The sequence below is a fragment of the Falco cherrug genome, chromosome 7 (assembly GCF_023634085.1).
Source record: "Falco cherrug isolate bFalChe1 chromosome 7, bFalChe1.pri, whole genome shotgun sequence".
NCBI classification, from domain to species: domain Eukaryota; kingdom Metazoa; phylum Chordata; class Aves; order Falconiformes; family Falconidae; genus Falco; species Falco cherrug.
In genome coordinates this window covers 49,609,004-49,635,993 of record NC_073703.1, presented here as the reverse complement: position 1 = coordinate 49,635,993, position 26,990 = coordinate 49,609,004, and the positions used below count along the sequence as shown (strand labels likewise).

The window sequence follows — 26,990 nt, the reverse complement described above, 5'->3', positions numbered from 1 at the left end:
CAACAAAATAAAATTACCACACCACCCTCTAGGGCAGGCTACCAAGGATTCCTCACTACGCAGGCAAAAAAGCTCTATGCAGCAATCAAATAGCTTTGTTCAAGTCTCACACAACAAGAAAACTACCAGCAAACAGGGATAGAACTAAACTCTCCCCTTGCTCTGCGTGCAAATTCACAGCACCCAGACTTTTATCTTAACTGCAGGCTGTTGCTGCAAGAAGCAATTTCTCTTGCTGCTCCAACCTCCCACATGTGTTCCCACTTTCCCACTTCTTTTCTTCCATCTGATCTAGCAATCACACCCCCATGCTATGACTCAGATCAGCTGTGATCAGAAAACAAAACACACCAAAATAAATAACCAAGGCACCACAGAACCAGCGAGCTCTTCCAGAGCACAGTGGTCGCGCAGTTGCCAAGCCGAAGCAACAGACAGGACAGGAACACGCATGGTGGTGGGAACAGAGACCCCTCCCTTCAGCAGCACCTCACAGCCAGAAAGCATTAAGCGTAAACAAAACTCGACCTGCAGCCATCCTCAGCTCTACAAACCATACTTCAACCTCCCCATAAACTTGTGTTTGTATCATGCTTAATTTAGGTACAAACGAGAGAACTCTGGGAAAGAAACCACAGTTTAATATCTAAAGCCCAGGAGGCAAAGCAGACTCACAGCTGTTCTAGATGTTCTGGACTTAACTCCAGACTGCAAACATTACAAAAGGTCATTCAGCAAAACCTGTTCGTCAGTACAATCTCACACAGATGTGCATCACAGTTTGCATTTGACTGATAAAACACATATGCATCCTTAGGAATGGGTGCTCTGCTCCACAAGTATGAAAGCTGTGTTCCTTGTACCAATAAAATCAACTCTAAAGTATGCTTCTCTAGTAACACATTTGACTTCTGCAGCTCAGAAGTCACAGTGATCCTAACATTTAGTTTCCCCATCCTCCCTTCTCCCCTACCTCTTGAAAAATTCATGCTATATTTGGGAAATTCCTCCCTTCTGAATTACTTTGCATGAAAACCAGGCATCTCTACAAAGATAAAGCTGTAGAAAGACCATTTAATCGCACACATCCCAAGAAAGAGCTGGATCTTCTCAGACACAGAAAGTCTGAGAAATGCAGACCCAGCAACAGAACAGTGACACAAGTACAGAATGCAGTGGCAGGGCTGTAATGGGGAGCTACGAGAGAGACTGGACAGCAGCAAAGCTGCTGTGGCAATCTAAAAAACAGGGGCAGCCCAAAGCTGCTGTGGCAGTCCAAAAAACAGGGGCAGCCCAAAGGAAATCTCCTGATGCTATTTGCTATTCTCATGACAAGTCATTTCTGCAGTCAACATGTAAAGTTAACGCAACCCCAGGACAAGAGACACTCTGCAAGATGTAGAAGTACAAAACAGCAGAAAAGAAACATGGGAAGATCAAGACCCCTGAGAAGAACATTTCCACAGATTGCTGGATCTCACTGACAAGTTCAGAAACAGAGTACAGAAATGCAAGAAGGTATGTAGAGCTGGAGGAAGCAGTGTACGGAAAAAAATGGGGCAGTTGTTCATTTGAGGCTTTACAAAATTTCCCCACTTCTCCACCCTCTCAAATGTAAGTCAGGCTCTTGCAGAACAAAGGAGCTGACTCTTAAAGAGTCACATGTACATGCAATAAAGCAAAAATACTGGAGTCATTAACAGTAGTCATGTCATGCAACAATACAGCTTCTACAAATACCACCAAAATTACTCACCAAAGCCAATATATACCATTCAAGTACATGAGAAATGCTAAATAATTTTTGAAAGACTTGCATATGTATCTACTCACACAAACTTTCAAAATAACCCTGCAATGTAATTGTTGCAAGTACTTACGCTTTCCTACCAATTCCTATCACCCAAGTAAACTCCGAACCCAATCTCAACCTGTACTGAGAGGACCTCAAAAGCAGTATGGCAATGGTGTCAATCCCTCTCCTCTTGCAGAAAATTCTTGCTGATCTGGGCAATTGCATAGGTTCTGGTTTTTGGAACAATTCATTTTCTAGACTTTTCTAGAAAAAAACTAGCTTTATGTGGCTTACTGTCATGGAATGCATTTTCACACTCTGCTTACAAACACACGCAAAAGCACACTCGTGAGCACGGCAGGATGCATGCCAGCGGTCACTGCTGCTGTCTCTGGGACCCTGCCATTTCCCAGGATATGGGGAATGACTATCATATGACTACAATAGCCTATAAGTAAGGCACAACATTTACCAAACTACCTCCACTTGTACCTGGGACACTTTGTGCTGTCTAATGGCTATCTATGCAATCACCATGCCAGCAGCTGAAGTATAATCCTGAGGCAAATCTAACTCAAGGTTTTTCTTGGTCATGAAGTCTAAAGGTTTTATGGGGAAAATTTCAGGTAGCCAGATTTATCTTTTCCTTTCCATTAACAGTATATTGTACAGTGTCTCTGCCTCTTGCTTACTGGTGGCCTTGGCAAAGGTATCTTTGAGGTGATGACTGACTTTGGCCATGGAAACAAAGAAACAAACAATGGGGGCATATTTTCTAAGTTTTGCTAGTCTTCAGAGAACACTGTACCAGACAAAACAGGTTGAGGACACATCTGTTGAGAGACCAAAGGTACAATGAGAAAAGCACTGAGTCCATGCTGCTCCGTCAGAAATTCTTGAGAAGAATGTCAAAGCCTTCAGCCATTACAGCTTCTGCACTCTACTGACAAGCTAAGTAAGGCACCTACAACCACAACCTTCCCAAACACAGCATCCCCCCCTCCTTAACACCAGCATGATCTGTATCCTTATCCCTCCTGCCGTAACGTAAGAAAGTCGAACTGCTAATAGTATGAACATCCTCACTTTGGCTCATCCAGGATTTTTTATTTGAAAAAAAAAGTATCAATGATCAAGTAAATGTAAACTAAAGTTTGTTTTACCCAAAGTTTATTTACTACCCAATGCCATTTCTGATATTTCTCTTTAAGTATTTTTTTTTCTGTCTGGCAAATATCATTGCACACTCAGTCAGCAATCCGAACAGAAGTCTATAAATAACTTAAAAATCTATATTGAAGCCAAGTACACAGAGTTCACCAAGACAGCACGCTGCTATACTAGGCATGCTGCTCAAGTTACCTTTCAAGCCTGCTCCCAGCTGCATAGAGCTCTCACTGGTTCTGATAAAGGTTAACACAATCTGAAAGTCAAAAATCACCATTCCTCGTGACCACCATCATCCACGTGTGGCTTCCCCCTATTCTTCTTTGCAAATGTTATATAGCAATAAAAATGGGGAATATTTGGTGCAGAGATAAACGTGAGGCACTGTCAGTGCTCTTTTTGGATACAGGCCTGCTCAAACAGTTAAAGTCTTTACTTAATCTTACCCGACTTTTGATATATGTATCCACGAGCTAGGAGGGGAAGCGTGGGATGGCTTCCTCCGGTCACAGTAAGCTCTGCAATCCTGCCCATGCAATGTCACAGTACGAGAAGAGCATTTCTGCCTACACCATCTCTGAAGTCTTGCACTGCTAGAACAAGAGCTTCAGGCACATTCCTTGAGCAATCCAAGTCAGAAGTACTCCTGATGATCCATCAGTGCTTTGAACAGCTGCTGAATAGTGCTGCTTTCTCTTGAATGCAGAGGCATTGAGGGGAGAAGGAAAGAGGAGAGGAAAAGGTTTTTTCATCTGTCCTACCCAGCATTTAAGGAAGCATGAAATATGGGGGATTTAAAACAAAGCTACGGTCCAGTTTCATCCACCCTTGATTTCCCAACTGTTTACTGAGCAATGAGATAATATAATTCACACACTTCTGCATCGAAGAAATTCTGTGCACATGCCGCAATTTCCATGCAAACCAGAATTTGGATGTAGTGGTCAGTCTTCATTCCACCGACAGAACTTCAATCTGCAATCACAGATTAAATAAATGACTGTGACACTGAATGCTGCGATGCACTGTCTCATCCCTCATGTTTAGGGACATGACAACCTTGTCCTTTTCTTCAAAAAAAGTAGTGGTTCTATATTTGAAAATTAAATCCATATGAAACATATGTTGAATACCTATAAAACCAAATTATACTACATCAATTTTCCAGAGAATTTTTGACTGTAATATATTTCTTGTGCTAATGTAAAATATATACAGGTTTCTAAGGAAGTTATTTCCAATTACATCCAGTAAAGCAGTTAATGGAGTTGATAGCACTATTCCATTAACAGAGAGCTAATTTATCTAACACACACTTGGGTCACAGAGGAAAGTTTATGTCAACTCAACAAAAGTACCAAAGGGAAGAAAAAAATGCCTCACACTTAGCTTTAGAAATATAAAGGGAAATAAATGTTCTCTGCTTGCAAACACTGGGGTTTTATTCTAAGACAGTTAAATACAAACACTATCCAAATAGCACAGAAAAGCTAACTTAAGCAGAAGTTGAAGGTGTAAAAAAAACCCCCAACTGTAAAAATACTAGTGATGCCCGTATCTTGTGTCATTATATTTGACTTGGATCAAATACATTTGAAGTAGTGTATCACAACAACAATTTGAATAAAGTAGGATCATGGCTTTTTTTTTCTTTTTTTTTTTTTTAATATAGTTGGAAAAGCTTTTGAAATGTTAACCTAAATGTCTATGGCTATCTTTCCTCAGAATACATTCCTCTTAACAGTGGCATTATGAAGTTATAAGACAGAGATACACGCACCTGAACAGGGTTGGTTCAAAAAGTGCCTTAAAAGGGCAGCAGTGAGCAGCTAGTGAAGAACAAACATTTTAAAAGGAATATGCTTGAAGAATTTGCTTTGGTGGGGTAAGAGGGAGAACAACAATAATCTCCGATCTGCTATTGGTTTAATTTTATTTTGATACAGTGTTTAACATGTTATGCGTAAGATTCAAGGAACTGCTTTCTACAAAATTTGATACAACTTATCACTCTTGCCAGCAGTAGGCCATATTGCTCTAAGTTCTTGTAGTTACACATAAGCATGTAAAATAGCTAATAGCACAGTCTATAAAAGAGCAACAAGTCTCTTGCTTACAAAACAATCCTTCCTTTTACTTACCACAATGTGATGACAAAGAACAAAGGAGGTGGACCGCAGCAGAGAGACTAGTTAACAAAGCTGACCCTGCAGCAGATTAATAAAGGCATACCCAGTAAAAACCAATAGTGACTTACATCGTACCATTTCCAGAATGATTTTTAAAGCAATTCTGCTTTTCCACATAGCTTTCCTTTTGAGTAGACATTAATTTTAGATATTCATATCATAATGCACCAGTCATCTGAGTTCTTCTATCACCTATTCAATGCAGCTGTGCTCAACGCGCTGCTCAGGTTAGCCTGGCACAAGCAGCATGGTTTTGTAAACAGTTCGCAAGAAACTTTCCCTACAATTTCCTCCCAGCCTTGGCCTTGCTCACACCCATCACCCAAGTTCTTAGGACCACAAACTTTAATCCGCTACCCCTGTCCCATCCTCAACCCTCATTGCCAGCTGCAACCCAGGAAGACAATTAAGAGGACTATGCCATATAGAGCAGCAGTAACAAGGAAAACAACTGCTGCAGCTCAGAATGTGATAGTAAACACCTACACAACTGGAAGTTCAGTTCAGCTTTGCCACTTGGAACTACCCAGACATGTCTTTGATGTTCTCATTTGCCAAGCATGAAGGCCAAGCTCAGGAACTCCCGAGAGGATCGGGAAATAAACAGCTGGCCAGGAGGCTTCAGGTTACAGCCTGGAAACAATGAGAAGCAGAAAAAGGCAAAGGGCAGCTTTCGGGGTAATTAATCTGTTTAGCAACTCTTTCAGGTGACATGTCTATGAAGTTTGTAGAGCATGTTCATTTGTGAGTTATTAAAGACACCTTTCAAACAGGAGTTTCTTGCCAGTCTCTCCTTTTCCAGGCCAGAGAGGCAGCTGAAAAGTGGAGAAGGTATTTTCAACAGCAGAATATGCCTTCTGTTTTGCTGGGTCTTGCACAAATAGCTCCCAAGCTTTTTAACTAACACCACTATAATTTTACAATTCAATTAAACAAACTCACTATGAATGATTTTACCCAGGCCTCAATGCATGATCCATAAAGGAATGCAACGCCTTCTAGCCACTGATGCATGCTAAAAAAAGAATCCTATAGTAATGCATGAGGCTTTTTTCACTGTAGTATAGAACACTGTAAAATTCTTCTTTCCCCTCTTTAAGACTGCTTATACAGCAGTTCTCAAACTACACCATGACAAGGGAACACATCCTGAGTATGCACAAGTGAACTGAGGCCAGCTGGATGCAGAGCAGAAAATGCAGTGGAAGTGGATCACAGAGGGAAAGGCACAAGGCAGCTGTGCTCCATCCTGGTCCCAACGATATGGTCCTGGACACACTGACCGCTCCCCTCCCAGAAGGCATCTCATGTACAAACACAGCCTCCCTTCCTCCTCTCATGTAACAGAGGGCTGAGGTCCACCATAAAAGCCATCAGCAGCCACAACTAGGGAGTAGAATTGTGATGGGATACCACAGGGACAAACATTTTTGAAACTAGCAGCACATAAAAACTAACACTGGTTTTTACTGGCCTACATAAATAGTAAAAGGGCATGTCGAATGCTGCAGGTGTTTCTGTAGCATATAAACACCCAACTTAGCTTTAAGAGAGCTACCCAAGGGAGAGCCCTAGACAGAGTACTGAAATACTTGAAAGGCAATGTACCCTCCTTCTCAGCCAGTCACGCTATTTCCAGGTCAGGATCTGGGGTCAGATCTGCTATCACAGCACCATGCTGCAGACCATGGTGTTGGCACACCCCACAGCAGAAATCAAGAAAGAGAAAGAAACAACATTCCTAGTTCACATAGCTACGTGCTAGCATGGAAAGTGTTTCCATCAACAGTTTCTGACTGACAGCCAAAAATAACATTACGCTTTCATTACAAAGGTCTAATATCTAACGGACCAAGCATTAAGATGTCCAGAAATAAACCATAAAGGGATTTCATCCGTTCCCAGATCCTGTTTAATATTTTTACCTGATTATTACCTACCACTGTAGTCAATTTATAGCACACATTCAAGCCCCCGTATTTCATTCCTAGGGGAAAAATGTATTTGCACAAAACAAGTATCCATGTAAGCACAAAGTAACAAATCTTCTTTACTATGTATAATACTAAATGTGTAACAGACTTTTTTTAAAGCAATGTCACTCCAGGGAACATATTTGAGGGAATTTACTGACAATGTTTTGGTGATAAAAAAATCATTTAGTCTGTAACAGAATGACGGATGGCATTAGGAAGAACATTGGCTACAAGGTATTTAAAGTTTAGGCAAAGGAAAAACTGCGTTCTGTATAACTGTACTTGCTTTATAACGATCAGCAATTATTTGTGCATAGCAGCTCTCTGTCAAAGCATGCATTGTGATGGGCACCATACAGGCACAGAACAAAAAGACCACTCTTTGCCTTATGCTAAATAACAAGTTGCAGATGTGATTAATATAGTTTATAAAAATTGGAAACTTTAAAAAGAAAGCATGATTTTATGAATTCCCCTATTAATAACACTTTTAACATCTGAATATTCTATAAATTTTAAGACGCAAAACCAACATTCATCTGCCATCGTAAATTAAATGAAAGAAGCAATGAACAAGTAAAGCTTGTATGATAGTTTAGAAACAACCAACATACCCTCTAGTTCCAGCCTTTGCCCCCAGCTTTTCAGTTTTGGGGACTCTTAAAAAATTTGGGCTGTGATTCGCGATTGTACACGTTACAGTACTTCAATCCAGTTGAACTGAAAATTTTCTGCAGGAATGCTTTCTTTCTAAAGCACCTAAGAGATCCTAGGAGCTCTGGCAGCACAGGTACCTGTTAGAGGCGATCATGACATGTGTGTAAAGAGGGTGAGAGGGTTGTGTGACCACAATATGGAAGTGATATAAGAAGCTGGAATAGAAAAAAAAAAGGACTTTATCCCCACTGACAGCTTTAGTCCTTTCAGCATCCATCAAGGTTACTTTAAGCCTTCGTATATTTGGTATTTGCCTTGAAGTCATTACATCTGGACAATTTTAGTCTGGGCTAGAAAGCAAGTTCTCATGTCAGATCCTTCACAGACAATATCCAACCATGCCCCCTTCCCATTTATAATACACAAATCCATCTTGAAATGCTTTTGCTGACCTCAGCTGTGGCAACGCAGTACAAGGAACAAATGGCTTGTTGCCTTTGGGGTCAAATACCACAAGACTGCTCTCTGCCTTCCCATCCCATCTGTTACACCCCCACAGGCTGAGTAGATGGAATTACTTAACAGTCTCTTCCACATTTCCACTCTCACCTTCGTACGAACATTTCTGTTCTAGCACCAGATTAGCTTCTCCCACATGCAGGAGGCTTTCCACATTTCTGATCCTACCTTCCTCTCCAAACTACATTCCTTATGAAACAGCTGGCCTACACCTACTGTATCGAAGGTTCTCCTGTTTAGCACACCTTATCTGACAGACTTATAGGCTCTGTTTAATGCTGTAATGATGTATGCACTCTTAGGCACTATTTAATGCTACCCATTGGGGAAAAAACACCAAGACACATGTGGTGCAAAGTTCCTCATCAAGGAAGGTTACACTCCTGCCAATTCAGTCTTTGGCCTCTCTTCCCCAGCTGCTAAGAAACACTCATTTTAACTTATGCCTACAGGACACCCTACCAAGTCCACTACATAATTGCAAACAGGCAGCCAAATGCTGTTGTGGGAGAAACAAGTATGTCATTGATGCACAATGAAATACATCACCAAGTTGGACTTTTAAATACTTTCAATCGCCAGTGAATGCTGCAAGACACTAACAAAAGGGTCCTATGCTCTGGATAACTTGCTTATCATTACCAAATTGTCATTTAATGTTAATAGTTAGCACTTGTATACTGCTTTTTATTTCTAGAAAGCATAACGGCTATTTATTTAACCAGCAAATGCTAAGAATGACTAACAGAAGAAAATAAAAACCAAGTATCTCCAACACTAAAGCAACACTAAGCAACCAAAGGTTAAACTTAGCTTACTTCAATGCTGCAACTCTTCTTACAGTATGCCAGTATCTGTTAAAAGCTATTCCATTCACAGCTGTACAACAGATCAGAACTACAGTACCCAAACACCCTTTTAAATTAAATTATGGACAGAGTGTATTTTTAATGTTACCTTTGAGTTTAAGGTAAAATATATTGAAAATCTGTGAACTACTTTCCACCTTTTCCTTTTCTATTAGTAGTAGCAGGTTTGGTTTGGGTGGAGTTTTTATTTTGTTCAACACTCTCTGGTACCTTTTATCGAAAAAGAAAAAATATCCATAGACAAATAAGAACTTAAAGAGTCCAAAATATGCTAGTGCACTGCTGGCTAAATGAGTAGGATAGTTTTCTGGCTAAATGAGTAGGATAGTTTTCTGGCTAAATGAGTAGGATAGTTTTCTGGCTGGGCAACTCTTCAAGAATCATTTGCTGTGCTACATGGAAGAGTTATCACAGAAAGTCAATGCAGTCAGAATACACGAGGAGCTCAGCTAAAAAGAAATGTGCCATCAAAGCAAAGACGGGCCCTCAGAGCTCGTACCACTTTCCAGACCATCCCTGCCTGAAGTGCTACTGCACTTCTGCGACAGGAGGAGCAAGTTACCAGCCGCTGAAACTGGGGCTGCGCGCTGCTTCTCTTTTTCCTCCCCGAGTTTCCAAAGTCTGCAAGGTTTTAATTATGTATTATATCCAAACAACACAGAGCATTGTGCTACGGCATCTTCTTGTTTGTGGGAGTTGTCTTCAAGCCGTACCATTTAGCTTTTGGGAATTCTATTGGAGCCAAGCACGCCGGGGAGGGAGCGGAGCCAAGCGACAATGGGAATATCCGGCTCTGCCTCCCGCTGGAAAAAACCAGCAACAACAGGAGGGGAAGGGAAGATCCCCTGACACCGGACGGCAGCTGTCCTATTTCGGGGAGCTCAGGAAGGGGGAACTCAGCCCCGCAGCTCCGGTGGGAGACTTCTCCACGAAAACCTTCCAAGCTCTTCAGCGAGCCGGAGAGCCGAGCCCTGCCGCTCCCCGACCCGCACCGTTAGGCTGCCCAGCGCCCGCCGCCCCTGCCTCAGCCCCAGCCAGGCCACCTCCCCGCCGCCGATGACAGGACCAGCGGCCGCCGCTGGCCCCTCGCAGCCGCCCGTAACTGTCCCGCTGACGCGGCTACCGGGACCTCCCCGCCCGGGTCCCTGTCCCCGTCCCCCCGCCGCACCTTTTGCTGAGAGGCCGGACCCGCACGGCCACCTTGACGTTAGCCATGGCCCAGCTCACGCCCGGCAGCCGCTGCCGCCCGCGCCCCGGCCCCGCATCACGCCCCGGCGCGGCGCCTGAGCGCCCGGGGAGGGGAGGAGCGGCGCCGCCCGGCCCGGCCCGCCCGAGGGGGAGGGGACCGCCCGGCCCGGCCCCCGGGCGGGGGAGAACCTCCCCGGACGGAAAGGAGGGGTTTCGGGGAGGCTCCCCCCAAAGCAGCCGCGCAGCAGCCTCCCCAGCCCCCACACCGGGTTTCTCCGCCCGGGAGAGCGGGGCCTCCAGACCAAGAGTCGGTGCTTCCACGCCCCAGGCCCCCGGCGACACCCGCGCTCCCCCCGCAGCAGCGCCCGCTCGCCGGCAGCCCCGTAACGACCCGCGTTTCGCTCGCAGGGCTTCACGCCGACGGTCAGCCAGATGGGTGCTGCCACGGACATACTCCCTAGGGGCTACCCCAGAGAAACCAGTTTGTTTCAGAGGAAAACTGCCAGCCCAGCCCCACCTACCGTTTGATCAGGTTTCTTTTCCTAGGAACATGCAAGCAATCAGAAAACCAGCACCATTTAAAGCGCAAAGCACTCCACGTTTAATTAATTTAACAGCAATTTAAGGAAGGCAAGCGCCAAAGGAAAACTCTCAAGTGTTTGAAGGAGTTTAAAAAACCTCCAGTCTTTATCTGCGTTGTACTTAACGGTGTAAAACAAACTTTTGAAACTTCCAAAGAACTGTCACTGAAATCAATGTCAACCTGTTGCACTTAGAGAAATATAAAAACCACCAAAAGTGTAAAAAATATTTGCTTCTTAGAATATCGTCCCTGTCAGCTGCTGCCATTATTGGGAAGAAGTGAGAGCAAGTAGCATTGGCATAAACAAGATTCCTGCTTGGTTTTTAATTTTTAACTGGACTCTTTCTGGTTTTGCATTTCAAACTGTGAGCTGAATACTGTATAGGGCTGTTTTTCAATCCATTTTAACAACTTCTGTTTAAATGGCCTTTTAACTGTACTATTTATTTGTGCTTTAAGTACAGTTCTCCTCATGAGACTATTTGCCTTATGCTCCAGAAACAAATCTAAATGAAAAAGACACCACAATACAGAAACCTTCCAGACCGAAATATGGGATGGATCCTTTAGACTCAACACTTCTCCCACTTCATGAGCCACCACAGAGACACTAAAGTACCTACAAGCTGTGAATCACTGCAAACTTCAATAGACTTATCCCTTTAATCATACTGAAGAATCAATTGGTACAGCACTCACAAAGAATATTGGCTAAACTCTATCATGCCCATCGTCAACTGTCTAGTAAGATACCATAAAAGAAGAAAATATGCTTGACTCTTTGGGTACGGCAAAACCACATTTGTCCTCACTCCAAGGAATTATAGTGACCAAACTAACCAGAAATGTCTTCATCCAACTTCTGGAAGCATTAATTTGCCCCACCTAAACCATCACTGTAACGCAATCAGAGAGAGGTTAAGCCTGTGATAGATACACAGGACAACGATTCCAGAAGTCTGGATGCTGTTTCTTCCCATTTCACGTGCAAAGTATTTTCAGTAAAAATGCCAGCTCCTCTGCAATTGCGTGGGAGACCTTAGTTTCCGCATCCGAAACAACAGTAACATGGGATTTTGGACTCAAATGTTGCAGTGATACATAGCAAGTGTTCTCACAAAGATCCCATTAAAGTTTATGGGACTCAATTGTCAGTTCTATTCTCAGATTCTATCTACTGACATTCTGCTTGACTGAATTCAAATGGTTACTATCCTCTTAACTTTTCTCAACAGCCGCAGAAAGGAATATGAGCTACATTTGCATAGTTTACTAGAGAATTGTAAAGCTATACACCTTGTCACCACACTCAGCAGAATGGTGTGGTCTACAAGGATTAAAATGGCATTCTCAGAAAATTTCAGATACAGAGTAGACTGATCACAAGTAAACTCAGATCAGAGTGTGCTCAGAGAACCAAAGATTCCTCCTTAAAAGTAACTACAGTGAAATTTGTGTAGTACCGAGCCATCTAGTGGTTACTTTCAAAAAAATAAAGGTCTCATTTTCAGAAACAGAAATCAACAGGTTGTATATACAAAGAATTCAGCTAACAAACAATCAGTAGAAAGGCATACATCGGCATTGCTTCCAGTTTGTTTTATATCCCGAATACAAAACTGGACATCCTTCACAGACAACCAACTATCCTGGTTTACAGATGTCCTGCCAATGACATTTTACCAGCAAATCTCACGACATAAAAGTTGCTAAGGTTGCAAACTGGAATAATCGATGCTTTTGCTAAATTGCCAGTTGTAATCGTGTCACAAGAGTCTTACTGTAAAGGGGGCACAGAAAATGGGGCAAGCAACAGAAAAGGAGAAACTGAAGAATGTATTTGTCCTGTCACAGAAGCGTAGTTTGCAGATCAGTAGACCTGCCATATATCGCAGATCAGTAGACCTGCCATATATCGCAGATCAGTAGACCTGCCATATATCGCAGATCAGTAGACCTGCCATATATCGCAGATCAGTAGACCTGCCATATATCGCAGAGCCTATTCCCTGTTTTCCCACAAAACCACATCATAGCCATAAAAACTAACTTAAAACTAGTTTGGTTTCTTGGTTGGAACTCCTATGGAAGCATAAGCAGTGACCTAAGACTTTGCACTGTTCTTTTAATTATAGGATCTTAAAACAAAAAGCAAGAAACAGCTCTTGAAATCTAGTGCTTTCACTGAAGTTTTACAGTGACATACAAAATACAGTGTATCATCAAGACATTTATAAAAACTAATATAGACACTATAGCAAATGCATAAGAAATATCAAAACAAATTTCCATTGAAGAAATAGCCTCCAAGGGAGTACTGTCCAACTATTTAAAAAAGGAACTCCACCACAGTCTTCTCGGTAGTCTGCCTTCCTATGAGCTACTGTTCATTGCCCCCCCCCCCTCTTTTTTTTCCCCCCCAAAAAAGTCATTGAAGAACTGTTACAGAAGAACAGAAATATAGCTACCTACAAAGGCCCTGTTGGATTAAAGCACAAATTTGTTGTGGGTTTCACAGACTGTAAGGAGGTAGTTCTTTGAAAAGCCATCCCATCTAATGAAAATTTTTTGTCAGGTTCAAGATAAGCCAAAGTCCAATTCAGCAGTATTGCAGATGCTGGCAGAATATACTTCTTTTTGCAGTTCTCTCCATTTCAGTATTTGCTTTGTCAGCTCCTCTAACTCCATCACGAGCAGCTCTGTTTTTGTCCAGGCAGTGTCCTGAAGCAGAAAAGAGCTAGAGTTCATCTCTATACATTCTGTCAATCTAGCAGGACATAAAAACAACCTATACAACCAAACAGCATTGAATTCTTAATGCTGGAGGAGACAGAAGGCTCAGGTCTTCTGCTACTCACCATATCCCTCATGATGTTCGGTATCCGAGGGATGCTTCTTAAAGCCTGCAAATGGCTTTCAAGCTTCTCAATGAAAGTCACAGCCTCAGCCAACAACTCTACTATGTATCTGTAATAAGAATGAGCACCCTACTCAAAAGTTGTGCAAAACAAGGATTCAATACTTCCAAGCTCTTGTTTGCCCCCCCCCCCCCCCCCCGCGGGTGGTCTTAGTCCTCTAGTTTTATACAGGTTCCTAACCATCTAATAATTTCTCTGCAATTACACTTTTATGACTCTCGGCAACAAGTAGGGCAGGAATTACAGAAGTTAATATGCATTTCTTCAGTAACTGGACTAGATTTTTAGACAATAAGAAGGATTATATTTTTCAAACTTGTACTATGCATGCCTGGGAATCATTGACACACTTATTCTGAGCAAGTGACAGTGGAAGGAAGATGGCAAATGCTTAAGTAAGAATTCCTACCTATGCAGAAGCATAACGAATCAAGCAATCAAGACACCTATTCAAAGCAACACATCACAAATTGTTCTGTAATCTTCAGAATACAAGACCAATAACCTAAGCAATTATTCATGAAAATATGTATCACCACCTTTCTAAGAATTTAGCAATTAATTACTAACTTTTAGCTGAGGTTGTGCTACCTTTTACTACAATTCCTATAAATGGAAAAGTGAATGCAAGCATGCAATTCTTATGCCTATTAGTTCAAATTTAATTTGAACTCATGCAAACAAAGAACTATTATTTTCTATGTGCCTACTTGTGGAAAGTAGCCTCAATAGGCAGGCTGTCTTGACATTTGGGCTTTATCAGCCTCTTCCTAAGACATTTCTTGTTCTTCAGTACGGCTTCCAAGTGTCTGTTCATATCTTGCAAAATCTCACATTTTTTGCCTGTAAAATAAAATTGCAAAGTTGAACTCATTGTCCTGCTAAAACAAGAGCAAAATTTCTTCTGGAGAAAGACTGAGAAGTCATCTGATCTATTGCACTGGACAGGTTACATTTGAGAAAGAACATTAATCAGAATTATTTTTGTTGGGATTATATAGAACTTAATATCAGCATGCACCTCAAAGTCATAATAACTACTTTTTAAAGATACAGCTTTGTTGATTGTTTTACATTATCTATAGTTTTAACTGTCTTTGAGATGAAACCAACTTCTTAAAACTATACTATGACACTAAAGCATTACAATATACTTCACTAGCCTAACACAGCAGTAGCAAGCTAGAATGTTTTCAAGCATCCGTCAAATCATAGTTGGAAAAGTGCCAAATAATAAAGAAATTAATACATTGCTCCTACAATACTACAATAAAAACCCAAGAGATTTTAGGGGCATACAGATGCAGCAAAAAAACATCAAGTTCATGGAAAAGCAGCAAACTAGCACACAGGGCAAGGGAAGCAAGTCAGGTTACTGATGATCTCTGAACTCCTGATGCTGCACTGACCCTGGGAAACTGACCACACACACCCCCCTTTTGTGGCGAATGAGTTACCCACAGAGCTGCTATTCAGACAGCAGAGGATGCAAGTTCAGATAGTATGGAAACATTTCTTAGGGGCTAATAAAACACCTGCCATCTCTAACAAGCTGTTCAGCGGAGACAGCTGCAATAACTTCTGGAAGTGTCACACAGTCAGATAAAACCTTAATATGCTGATGAAGTCACTTAACACTCTTGGTTTTTCTAAGGAGCAACTGCACTTACCTAAGTAAAAATGGTGAGCAATGTCTGCTGTCTCCTTCTCCAACTGCAGAATTTCAATTTTCAGTTTCTTCTACAACAATAGTAACATCAAATGAAAATGCATTTATCCAGATACTGTTGACTTTTTAGGCGTGGGGGAGGAAGTAGAAAGGGAGAAAGCGGAAGCATGGGGGACAACACGCGTGTGAAGGAGAGGGAGCATTTGCATGAAAGCATGTTACCATGCTCTCTGGAGGGTTTTATTATTTGGTGAGGCTTTTTTGGTCGATAAGAAAAGACTGTTAAAAAAACCAAAAACCAATTTGGTGATTTAATGGGAATTTGTGATGGAAAAGACAGATCCTGCAACTAATTCATAAAACACAGAAACTTACATCTCCTACAAAGCAGTTTCATAGTCTATGTTCTACTAAAACTTTTCACAGCCTCAAACTTCCTCCTTCTGGCAAAGATTGGTTTATGGTGCATTGGGTTGTTTTAACTGTAGGAAAAGCACTTTCAGGTGAAACTCCTACCTTTAAGTCTTTCCAATTATAAATCAGCACAAGAGCAGCAGATACCTTCTTGTGGCTGAAAGAATTTGTGGTACTTTTGGCTAGACAAGAGAAGACTGAGGAAAATACAGAAGAGGATCACGTATCAAGTCTCTCAGGACACACAGAGAACTGTTGCGTTGCTTTTCTTGATCAGTGAGGAAAGGACAAAAGTAAACCTGCTTCACTCATAGCATATTGAACATCTGTCAGAGTACTTCGTATGTGAAATCCTTCAGCAAGGGAGACTGAGTAGCCACCTTACTGGGACCTCAAAACTGCTCATTCCTTCTGCCCATCAATACAGGATGATGGCAGCTGTTTAACACATCCTCCAAAAAAGCAAATGATGAATTTTTAACACTGCTTTGCAGTAAGCCTTTGTAACTGCTGAAGCCCACACTGCACAACTTAATAAGCACAAGTTTTTGTACCAGCCAGCAAATCCTCAGAACACATTATCACAAAATACAAGCCAATAGCCAATTCAGTCAGTAGGAAAAGACTGAGGTTACCCCTTGCTAGCCAACAAGATGGTTACACTGTCTATAAACAAACTCGTCTTCGCGAATTCAAGTCAACTACCAATTCTTATTTGTTCTTCAGTTTCCTCAGAAGACTTCAGGTAACACTTCAGTCACAGATGCAGGCTGCTGCCTCTTTCCAGTTACACCAAAAACTTTTGTTACATAATTCTGGGGTATTTTTATGACAACTCAGTCCACCAGGGAGGAAAAGTGCCAACCACAGTTAAACCACTAAACTGTGAAAAAAACCCAAAACATGAAACAATAGTACATGGCAGTCCGATACATCATCGGTGCCATGTATTATCTCTAAGTATTGAAGCGTTGAGTGTGCACTGACAACAGTGTACCTCTGGCTGTACCTCATTGATTTCAGCTTGAATGTCTGCCATTTTTTCCATCTCTGATAATTTCACGAAGCAAGGGGTTTTTCTACAGGTTAAATCCAATGTCTCCTGTGAAAGGAAAACAACGGGGAAAAAACACAGTCAGCAGCCAGGACGTACCAGGCAAATTCTCAAGATTGGCTTTTAATAGTCTAAAGTTACTGTTAATTTCTCACACTACGCCAGACAGCAAGTTTCACCTGATCAACTGATAGAATACACGTACCGCCTGGGGAAAACGAACAGGCATGTGGAGAAAAATGGGCCAGGGGTAAACAAAGCCCCTCCCGCCGCAGCGCCAGGCGGGGCCACGGCCGCTCGGGAGCGCCGCCCAAAAGCCTGACAGCCCCACCGCAGCGGGAAAGATTTCTCTCCCTTTCAAGTTAACGCGCACACACTTACCCACCCGCAGCGCGGCCCGGCACCGGTACCGCGGCGGCACCCCCAGCCACGCAGCCCCGGCGCGCAGCCAGGTGTGCGGGCCCGCAGGCCGCGCCGGGGGGCGCCGGGCACGGGCGGGAGCGGGGGCCGCCCTGCAGCGCCTCAGCCGCGGCTCCTCCGACCCTCGCGACTTCACCCGCCGCCCCCGGCCTTCGCAACCGCTCCAGCCCCCCGGGCCGTTACCTGGCTCACGACGCCCGCCGCCAGGCACCGCGCCAGCAGGGCGGCCGCCGCCGTGGGGTTCTCGCCTTTCCAGGGGCGGCAGGCGGCAGCCGCGTCGCTCGGCATGCCTCGCCACAGCATCCACTCCGGCGCCCCCCGGGGCGTCCCCTGCACGGGGCCCGCCGCCACGGCCGCCGAGCCGAGGGGGCGGTGCTCGGCCGTGCCCAGCCTCTCGGAGGCCCTGGCGGAGTGCGGCCGCCGCCATATGCGGGTGGCCGCCATGTTGGGTGTGACGGGCCAGGGGGAGCGACCGGCGTCCGGTTCCGGGGCAGCCCCTAAGTGCGGTCGGAGCGTCGGTGCTCGAAGGGCGGGGGCGGAGCGCGGGGGGCTGCGCCGCCGCGGAGTGTGGGCGCCGGTGCAGGTGGGTTGGGCCGCGGGGGGGGCGGCGGCGCCGGGCGGGGGCCGGGGCAGTCGGGGCGAGACCGAGGCGGGGGCCCGGGGCCCGCGGCGGCCGTTGCTGGCTGCGCCGCTTGCCGAGGGCCCCGCTGAGCCGCTCCCAGCCGTCGCGGCGCGGGGCGCCTCCTCCCTTGGGCAGCCGGTCCCGGCCGCGCTGGGCTCTGCGCCCACCGCCCGGCTGCAACCCTGGCGCGGCTCCTTCGGCCTGGGGCGCGGCTGAGCCGGTGCTGGGGATTAGACCCCGCTGGGGCTGCGCGACGTGGGTGTCGTTAGAGTCGCCGCAGAGGAGCCAAGTCCGTAAGTGGAACAGATGTTTCCAAAAAAGCAAATAACCCCCTGGCAGTGACAGCGGGTGGGTGCTGGTGGATGCCATCACAACCACGGCCAGCCTCCGCGGAGGATCGCCTTGCGCCGCTGGGCCCTGCAAGAGGCAAAATGCGGAAAGCGTGCAGGTCTTCCGCTTAGTCTTAACTCTATTTGTCGCATCATTTCAGTATTCAAGCTGCCTTCATTAAGGCACCTTAAACTAGATAAATCTTTTAAGTTCAAGGGTTTAGTTAGAGGGACATGAAAACGCAGCAGTGGAACGGTTCAGCATGTTGAAATACATGTAGCATTGAAGATGGTGTATGTAAAAAGTCATTTTACATTTGCTTTATCACAGAGACTTTGGATTGCAGTTCTCTAGTGCAGAATAACTGAGAGAAACTGGCAGAGACTGTCACTCAAACTCTCTACGCCTGCAGAGAACTGTTAGGATGGGCAATAGTGCATTAAAAGCCCACCTGGAGACAGCACAGAAAACCGGCGTGTTTCAGCTAACAGGAAAGGGACTTACAGAGGTAATGTAACCACAGGGGAAATGTGGCTGTTTGTGTGCCTGACTGGTGCTTCTGGAGAGAAGTTTCCCACCTCAGTGTCATAGTGCATTGCATGCATGTATTTCTCATAAATAGTGATGGATAATACTATTTCAAGAAGGTTTTTTTCCTTTTCATAGAGCAGATTTTTCCTTGCACTTGCTTCTGATTGAGGATTTACCTGTCAGGGCACCTGTATGCTTATGAGCTTATGCTTTTAGAATGCATGTGTGTTCAAGAAGTACTAGTTATGATGTTTTGCTTTTTAAAATAATAAATAAATATATTAATAAAATAATAAAAATATTTTTTAAAATAAATTTGAGGGAACAAATGTAAATTTTATAACCGTATTGTTACCTAGAAAGACACTCCACAATCTGTCACATCTAGATATTTACGCTGTATTTAATCGTAGTCATATGAATAGTCTGTGCAGGTTGTTCACTGGGCTGTAAGCATCCTGAAGTTTATTAAGTCAGAAATTGTCGTGTCTTTGACTGAACTGCAGAAAAACACACAATGTCCTGGGGCCAGAAGTCGAGTAACAATTCAGAGCATAGCCAAAATAACTCTACACTGCAGTATTTTTTCCAAGACTTTCCTAAAGTGTCTTCTTCCACTATCCTACCTTCTGACTTTGCTTTTCTTGTGCCAAACCAAAGGAGAATCAAAACCACTGTTGCCTGAGATTCGCTGGTGCGATTGTCAGGTTTTTCTTTCTTTTTTTTAGCTCAGTGCCAAGTGCAGATTAAAGTAGTACAGGATGTAAATAAGAATAAGAAAAATGCCTTACATCATTATTTAGAAAGTAAGACAAAAATTTGCCAGTCCTGATCTGCCAAAATCTAGATGTGTTAACTAGCTGTAGAATATTTTTAAATTATAGGCAAGTTTAAGAGAAACATACAAGAGGACTAAAACATAAATGAGCTTGTGTCTTGGTGTGCTTCCTTCTCCCTTTTTAATTTAAATTCTTTAGGTTAAAAACTGTTCTTCCTAGATGTTAGGACTGTCTAGTTTGTATCCCTTTTCCCTTCTTCAGATGAATAAATATTTATAAAAATATGTATTAAGTAAATTTGCCAACTTAGTTGCACACTGCGGTGATTGGACATTGTGATACATATGACTATATAATAGTGATACAAATTTCAATTAAAATTCTAAGGTGTGTAACTTGAACATTTGAAGTATTTAATATTTTTTATTTATATTTATAATAAGTGTATTTAAAATTAATTAATACTAAATACAACTATTTAAATGCTGTATCTTTCTTCTCCCCCGTAGTTTCCTGAGGATCTGCAGAAGCTAACAAGCAACTTAAGGACAATAGACTTGTCAAACAACAAAATAGAGCTCTTGCCACCACTCATTGGAAAATTTTCCTTTTTGAAGAGCCTTGTTCTAAACAACAACAAACTGAGTATGCCTGCTAATTAATACCTCCACAGATTTTTAAAATAATAACCTGACTTTTTTGATCAGAGAAACTAAATTTAACAATTTAACTCTCACGGGATGTAAATAGGGAATTTAGTTGCCTGAACTGAAATCTTTGGAATTCACTTACAGTCCCATAAATTCTTCAAAACTAGTTGCCAGCTTAGTTGTATTATCAGTTTTACAATGACATGTAAGTACTTAAAACCATAATGCTTCTGCACTATGACTTGTCTGATCTGAAGGTTTAACAATGTCAGGTGGTTTAGTACTTGCACAGAGAACAGGTAGTGAAAATGATCTGTAGAAACTGGTGCTAGCCATTCAATGGTTGTTAGTTTCTGTTGAACGTCAGACTTCATGGAAAAGTTAGGATGAGGTTAAGGAACTTAACTTTTTTTTTTGTGGAATGTATTATCTGCCTTTTTGGAAAAAGAAAAGTAATTTGCAAACCTCTTTGACTCTGTAGTGCAAGTCAGGAGTGCTACAGGTTATACATGTGTGTAGGTAGCATGAGGGGTGAATAAATGCCAGCAGAGCTTATCTGGTGAGGCTTATATGCTGGTATGATATGATAAGCTTTGTCTGAGAACTTACTTTTGAGTGTGTTGAGTAATGCCTTTAAAGCGCTGCAGTAGACCTGAAGCTGTGAACTGTGTGGTACCTCAAATGTCATAGAATACATTGGCAAAGTGGTTAATAAGGAGCGTAACTGATAGGCTAAAATCCTCTGAGGGTAGTGTTTTCAGCCTGTGATTTGAAGGTTTGTCTTATCTGCATACGATTTTTAAGATACTTGTGAAAGATGGTTAAAAAGCATGTGTTGTCAGTGGGCTTAAGTTTCTGTGCAGGGTTCTGTGCCTTCATTGGAAAATGGGGAGGAATCCTGTGAGAAATTACTGTAATATGGCACAGTTTACCATGCAGAAGCTTATTTGAATTAAATGGGTATGAATGTTTACTGCTCTTTGTTTAGGTCATCTCTTTGTTATGTCATTTATTTCTAGCTGCTTTACCTGAGGAGCTATGTAAACTGAAAAAACTGGAAACACTACACTTGAATGGCAATCACTTGAGGCAGCTACCAGCTGCGTTTGGACAACTTTCGGCTCTCAAAACCCTGGGCCTTTCTGGAAACCAGCTTCGGGCTGTGCCTGTGCAACTCTGTGGTCTTCGCCACCTGGATGTGGTAGATCTTTCCAAAAATCAGATTCAAAATGTGCCCGACACTGTGGGAGATTTGCAGGCTATCGAACTCAATCTGAATCAGAATCAGGTCCGGTAACTGACATATTATGGGCATGTAGATTTAAGACATGGTTTATCTTGGACTTAGTACATTCACAGGACGTAAGCTGAGACCATCAAAACTTCGTAGCTAAAAGCCATCTCCCAAACGTAACATAAATGAAGGGTCATAACTAGAATTTATGTAGTGATACATCCAACTGCCTGATTTGACTAACAAATCCTCAATTTAGTCATACAGAAAACTGGTTGAACAGTTCTTCAGTAGGAATCTGATAAAGACATGTAGTTCGCCTCTCATGATGGAAGAAAATATTAGTCTGAAACAACTGCAAGTAATCATGGATCACTAAATTTTTAATCCCATTATTTTGTTTTTTAATTTCTACCAGATTTCCCAGATCTCAGTGCGGATCTCCCACTGTCCACGCCTCAAAGTCTTGCGTTTAGAAGAAAACTGTCTAGAACTCAGTATGCTTCCTCAAAGTATCCTCAGTGATTCCCAGATCTCACTGCTTGCAGTAGAAGGCAACCTTTTTGAAATCAAGAAACTCAGAGAACTGGAAGGTTATGACAAGGTTTGTGTATTTTTTTTTATTTTTTTTTTAAAGAAGCTTCTGGTGACGTCATAACCCAGTACCTCCTCAGAATACTAAGTATTTATGCTAGTGAATAAAAGCATGATCAGTCTATCGCTGTTGTCACTGTTCCTGGATTTGTAACTAACATCTGAGAAGAATTTCAAGAGTTCTTCAAAGATTAACTTTTTCATAGGATTCAGGATCAGTGTTCTTTCATCAGCATCTTTTGAAGGGTAGCTAATGATAACAAGTGTGTGTCTTCACTTTGATCAGATAAAAATTAATGGATGCTTCCTATTATGCAGCATTCTTAACTGTTTAACGTTAGTTCATCCTTAACACTTGAGATTTGACTGTTGAGCACTGTAAGGACTTTCTTTCTCAAACATGAATCTGACTTACAGCAAATGGCAGAAAATTTGGGGGTTGGACTTTTTTTGTTTGAAATTTTCAGTGTACAGCTGTAATGGTTATATCTGGGAAATGAAAATATGCAGAGTGCTTTTGAGTCTGAGAGCAGAAGCTTAGCTGCTTTCAATAGTAATGAATCTTGTATTAATTTCTGAATCTTACCTTTTTTTGGTTTTTTTAGTACATGGAACGATTTACAGCTACAAAGAAGAAGTTTGCATGATCATTATTCTGACCCTGTGTATTCCCAGTAAGAAGAGTTAGTGACTGAAGTACCTGCTTCACTGACTTAAACCATGACTGATGAAGGAGATCATCAGAGCACTCCTCCCTTAGTAGTCTGATATGGTCTGTTAAAGCCATGTCGAACCAACTTGAACTAGAGAACATGGGTATTGAACTGATGAACCTGCCCAGGGTCCAGTTTTTGAATTTTGAGCCGCTATAGCTTTTAACACAATACTTGCTCTCCTTTTTCAGGGCTTGTTCCTTCACAGCAAAAGGGAATGAGCATTTCAAAGTTGCTAGTTCTCTTTTGTCAGGAAGCTGGCTGTTGATGTGCAAGAGGATTATTTCTTCTGGAAACACTCTTCCATGATAACACATGGAAGTTCTACCACCAAAGCAGATGTGAAACATTGTTTGTCTTGCAGTAAGCACTATTCTACAGAGAACTTTTACAGATGAGGTTTTAGTTTATAACCTGTATAAGGTGTTTATGAAGCACAAATAGTTGTGGCTAAGTGTTTTATTAACTGCTTCTGGTAAACAAACCGTGGTTTGGGCATCATTCATTCATATTTCACTGTACAGGCTTTCTTTTCCCATAAGCAAAAATTGCACTACAGTCCACTTCTGCTTGAGCTGTATCAAATAAAAGACGAGGTTCATCTTCAATGTAAAAATGTAAATTTTTCAGTAAAAATGTATACTGCTGGAAAATCCTTGCACTGAATCCTTGTGTACAGAACAATGCTGAAAGTTCTAGTCATCAACCTGCTGCTACTGCCTTATTACCAAAAGCACCTAGAAAGAGCTAAAAATGTATGCAATTGTGTAACTTATACTGAAAATGGAAATGTACTTATTTTAGTAAATAATTTTCAAAAAATCAGTTCCAGTTTATTTGGTGTAACTGCTGCTGTTTTCACTTCAACAAGTAGTACTAAGCCGTCACTGAAAGCTGTTACTTAACGTACTTGGTTCCATCCGTTGTTGTTAACAGCTATACTTCAACTGCTTTGGGAATGCAGAGGATATGAATGTGTCAACATCTTGGTAGCAATTTTATTGGTATGTACTGCACACTCAAAAACAGTGAAGTAGGAGCTGTACTAAGTACACTTTTTGGCAAGATAAGCATGGACATCTATTCCTAATAAAACTCTTACGTTAATTACTGTTCTAGACTTAAGCTTTCCTACGTTAGAAGAAAGGACAGCAAACCACTTAAAGTTGCTGCTGTAATCATTAAATGTATTCAACTTCTTATGCCATCTGCAGTTAAGAAGAATGAAGTGACCCCTGTGCCCATCTTTTCCCTCAACGTAACAACTATAATGAGATTAGTGATAAGTGATTCTTTTTTAAGATGCTCAGAAGAGGTATCTAGTTTCCTGACCCCATTGCTGTCTTATTTCAGTGCTTACATAGTGATAACTATTACAAAAGTTTTTTAGGGAACATCAACTCCTTATTCAAAGGATGGATGTGATCCATCATTAAACAGGGAACTAGTTTTACGTTAGAACCCCTATTCTAGGTGTTACTTTATGGAAGAACTACTAACTTCCTCTAAGAAGTAGCTGACTGCAGACAATGCCTACAAGGCTACTTTGTTTTGCAAGACAACTAGAGAACTGATTTAAGAACACATCCTATGTTACCATAATACAAGGCCCAGTATACTTAGAAATTTATTCAGCTTCATACTAACAGACTTCACAGATTCTGATGTGCAAATCCAGCCGTGAATAGTTTAAAGCCTCAGACTTGTTTTAAATTTCAGGTCCTTCCATTTGGTACCTAAAGCCCATTTGAAGTATTAGCTGTTTTTCCTAAAGATTTGCCATGTGCGAGACACCCAGAGAACAAAGCCCCTCCGTTAACAGAGTCCCCCTTTGCATTCACCAACCTGGACTACGAAGGGCATGGTCTGTCATCAATATGTATGCACTTGGCAATGTTGTGCTGTGGTGGATTTTTGTTGGTTTTGGTTGTTTTTTTTTTAACTGGAAGTATCTGCTCAGACATGCTGCTTCTCTCATTTAACATTTGTTTATCAGGATTCTTTTGTCTATTCAGCAAGGATGTGTAAGAAGAGATGGTAGATCAGAACATTTAAAAATTACGTAGTTAGCATAGCTATAAAAAAATTCTCACTGCTTTTGGAATTATTCGAGAAAGTCAACATTTCTCTTATATGATCGCTAGTACACTTAGAAACCTTTCAATTACTTATTGTTAGTCTTTCCTACCTTGAAGTTATGACAGCTATCAAAAATTTTGTAAAGCAAAAGGGAGAAAACATGCAAAATACTGAATGGTGCTGAGTCAGTCCTGGATTAACCAAATTTGTACCAGAACAGAGAAAGACTATTTCTGTTTCAAGAAAAAAAGCTGGCCAATACCCTCACATGTTTTAGACCACAGCAATAAATAACCGTGACTGAGTCACTTAGTAGAACACTGTTCTGTACATTTCAGCACTGCATGTAATCTGTTAGTAGTTTCATATTGGGAGTTTCTCAGTTTTCCCTTCTCATCACCCTCACTCTACAACAGGCGACTAGAAAACGATTTTATTTCCATACACAATTACACTAGAAGCTTTTTTGTTTTGGAATGACTGAGGTAGAAAATGCGACCCTAGTTAACAACATAAACCATTAATGTATTTTATTTCAGTTCTGTATCACTGGCTTTTCAATTTTTCGTTGGGGTAAAACTTTTTATGCATCTATTCAACATTTAGATAGTGCATTGCTGTTCCCAAATGCAGCAAAGGTGAATTAGCAACTGCAAGTCACAGCACTGTGTAAACAGCAAATTGTTTCACCGTATAGCCTTCACAGAGGAAGGTTCTGCAAGTGGCTGCACAAGCAGCATGTGCTGCAGTTCATGCTATAGCTACCCCTGAATAAAAGGCTTAATTAATCTTTTATCAAAGAATAGGCTAATTTGATTTTACCAATTATCGTCATTTAAGCATACCCACGGGACGTGCTGCAAGCTCAGAATAGTTACATATACAGGCTGTCCCCAGTTTTTTTCCGCCCAGTTATGGGTAAGAATATACTACATGAGAAGTACTTCCAGGCCGTTCCCAGGTATGTTGTTCTCTCTTGCAGCTCAAAACTGCTGGAAGTCAACACAAGCTGCCCCCAGGAGCATTCTGGGAATCCAACATTCTAGTATCAGAAAAAATACAATTTAAATTGCCCTGGAAGTGAGATTGTAATAGCAGTAGGTGAAATCTAGTGATTTAATATCTAGGTATTTGCTAGGCATCTCGTTACCAATATTTGACTGGAAAGTTTGTTATTTTACTTAGTTCCTTTATCAACCTGAACTATAGTCCCATGTCAAATAACGGCCTTTCAAAGAAGAGATGGACACATTCCATAGTTTGAAGTTAGGTGATGTTGATTATGCAGGGATGAAAACTAGAGTTTTAAAAAAATATTCCTCTTTTTTTTAAAAAAAATCCTGTCTTTCCAACCACACCCATTCCTTTGTTAACATTAGGATTTCTGTGAAATAAAAATAGAAGGGAAACTTTTTAGTTGCAGAGCAGCAACTAGTTCTGCCAAGTTTTTCAAGGACAGGAAACCAAGCATAAACACTTGTGTTTTAACCTTGGCCAACAACCAAGCCCCACGCAGCCGCGTGCTCACTCCCCCCCCCCCCCCCCCCCCCCCCCGTGGGATGAGGCAGAGAATTGGAGGAGTAAAAGTGAGAAAACTCATGGGCTGAGATAAAGGCAGTTCAGTAAGTAAACCAACAACTGCACACACAAGCAAAGCGAACAAGGAATTCATTCAGCGCTTCCCATGGCAGGCAGGTGTTCAGCCATCCCCAGGAAAGCCGGGCTCCATCACATGTAAGTTACTTGAGAAAACAAATGACCTAACAGACAACCTTCCCCCCCCTTCCTTCTTCTTCCCCCAGCTTATATAGTCAGGATGACATTCTATGGTATGGAATATCCCTTTGGCTGCTTCAGGCCAGCTGCCCTGGCTGTGTCCCCTCCCAGTTTCCCATGCCCCTCCAGCCCTCTGGCTGACAGGGCCTGAGAAACTGAAAAGTCCTTGGCACGACTGTTACCCAGCAACAACCAAAACCATCGGTGTGCTATCAACATTGTCTCACACCAAATCCAAAATACAGCACCGCACCAGCTACTAAG

General features: G+C 42.2%; 3 protein-coding genes across 5 annotated transcripts in view; 1 reads left to right on the top strand and 2 right to left on the bottom strand.

The window, feature by feature from the left end:
• Positions 1-10,454, bottom strand: part of STARD9 (StAR related lipid transfer domain containing 9) — a 113,974-nt gene extending 103,520 nt beyond the window's left edge. Inside the window, exon 1 of the mRNA XM_055715263.1 lies at positions 10,341-10,454. Coding sequence (XP_055571238.1) covers positions 10,341-10,387 — 47 coding nt within the window. The 5' untranslated portion in view covers positions 10,388-10,454. The remainder of the gene's footprint in view (positions 1-10,340) is intronic.
• Positions 10,455-13,108: 2,654 nt separating this feature from the next.
• On the bottom strand, positions 13,109-17,947 carry HAUS2 (HAUS augmin like complex subunit 2). Of its 2 annotated transcripts, none has more exons than XM_055717224.1 (6): positions 17,602-17,947; positions 16,942-17,046; positions 15,532-15,601; positions 14,572-14,704; positions 13,802-13,910; positions 13,109-13,664 (listed from the first exon to the last, which is right to left on the bottom strand). In XM_055717224.1, exons 1-6 carry the CDS (start codon positions 17,860-17,862, stop codon positions 13,521-13,523), a joined length of 822 nt encoding a protein of 273 aa, XP_055573199.1. In that variant the 5' UTR covers positions 17,863-17,947; the 3' UTR covers positions 13,109-13,520. The 2 variants fall into 2 exon arrangements, with proteins under 2 accessions (XP_055573199.1, XP_055573200.1); XM_055717225.1 differs by having other exon boundaries at positions 16,954-17,046; positions 17,602-17,879.
• Positions 17,863-23,696, top strand: LRRC57 (leucine rich repeat containing 57). Of its 2 annotated transcripts, none has more exons than XM_055717227.1 (6): positions 17,863-18,001; positions 18,701-18,878; positions 20,190-20,325; positions 21,350-21,618; positions 21,983-22,168; positions 22,764-23,696. In XM_055717227.1, exons 2-6 carry the CDS (start codon positions 18,795-18,797, stop codon positions 22,803-22,805), a joined length of 717 nt encoding a protein of 238 aa, XP_055573202.1. In that variant the 5' UTR covers positions 17,863-18,001; positions 18,701-18,794; the 3' UTR covers positions 22,806-23,696. The 2 variants fall into 2 exon arrangements, with proteins under 2 accessions (XP_055573202.1, XP_014136883.1); XM_014281408.3 differs by lacking the exon at positions 17,863-18,001 and adding an exon at positions 18,052-18,333.
• The last annotated feature ends 3,294 nt before the right edge of the window (positions 23,697-26,990 follow it).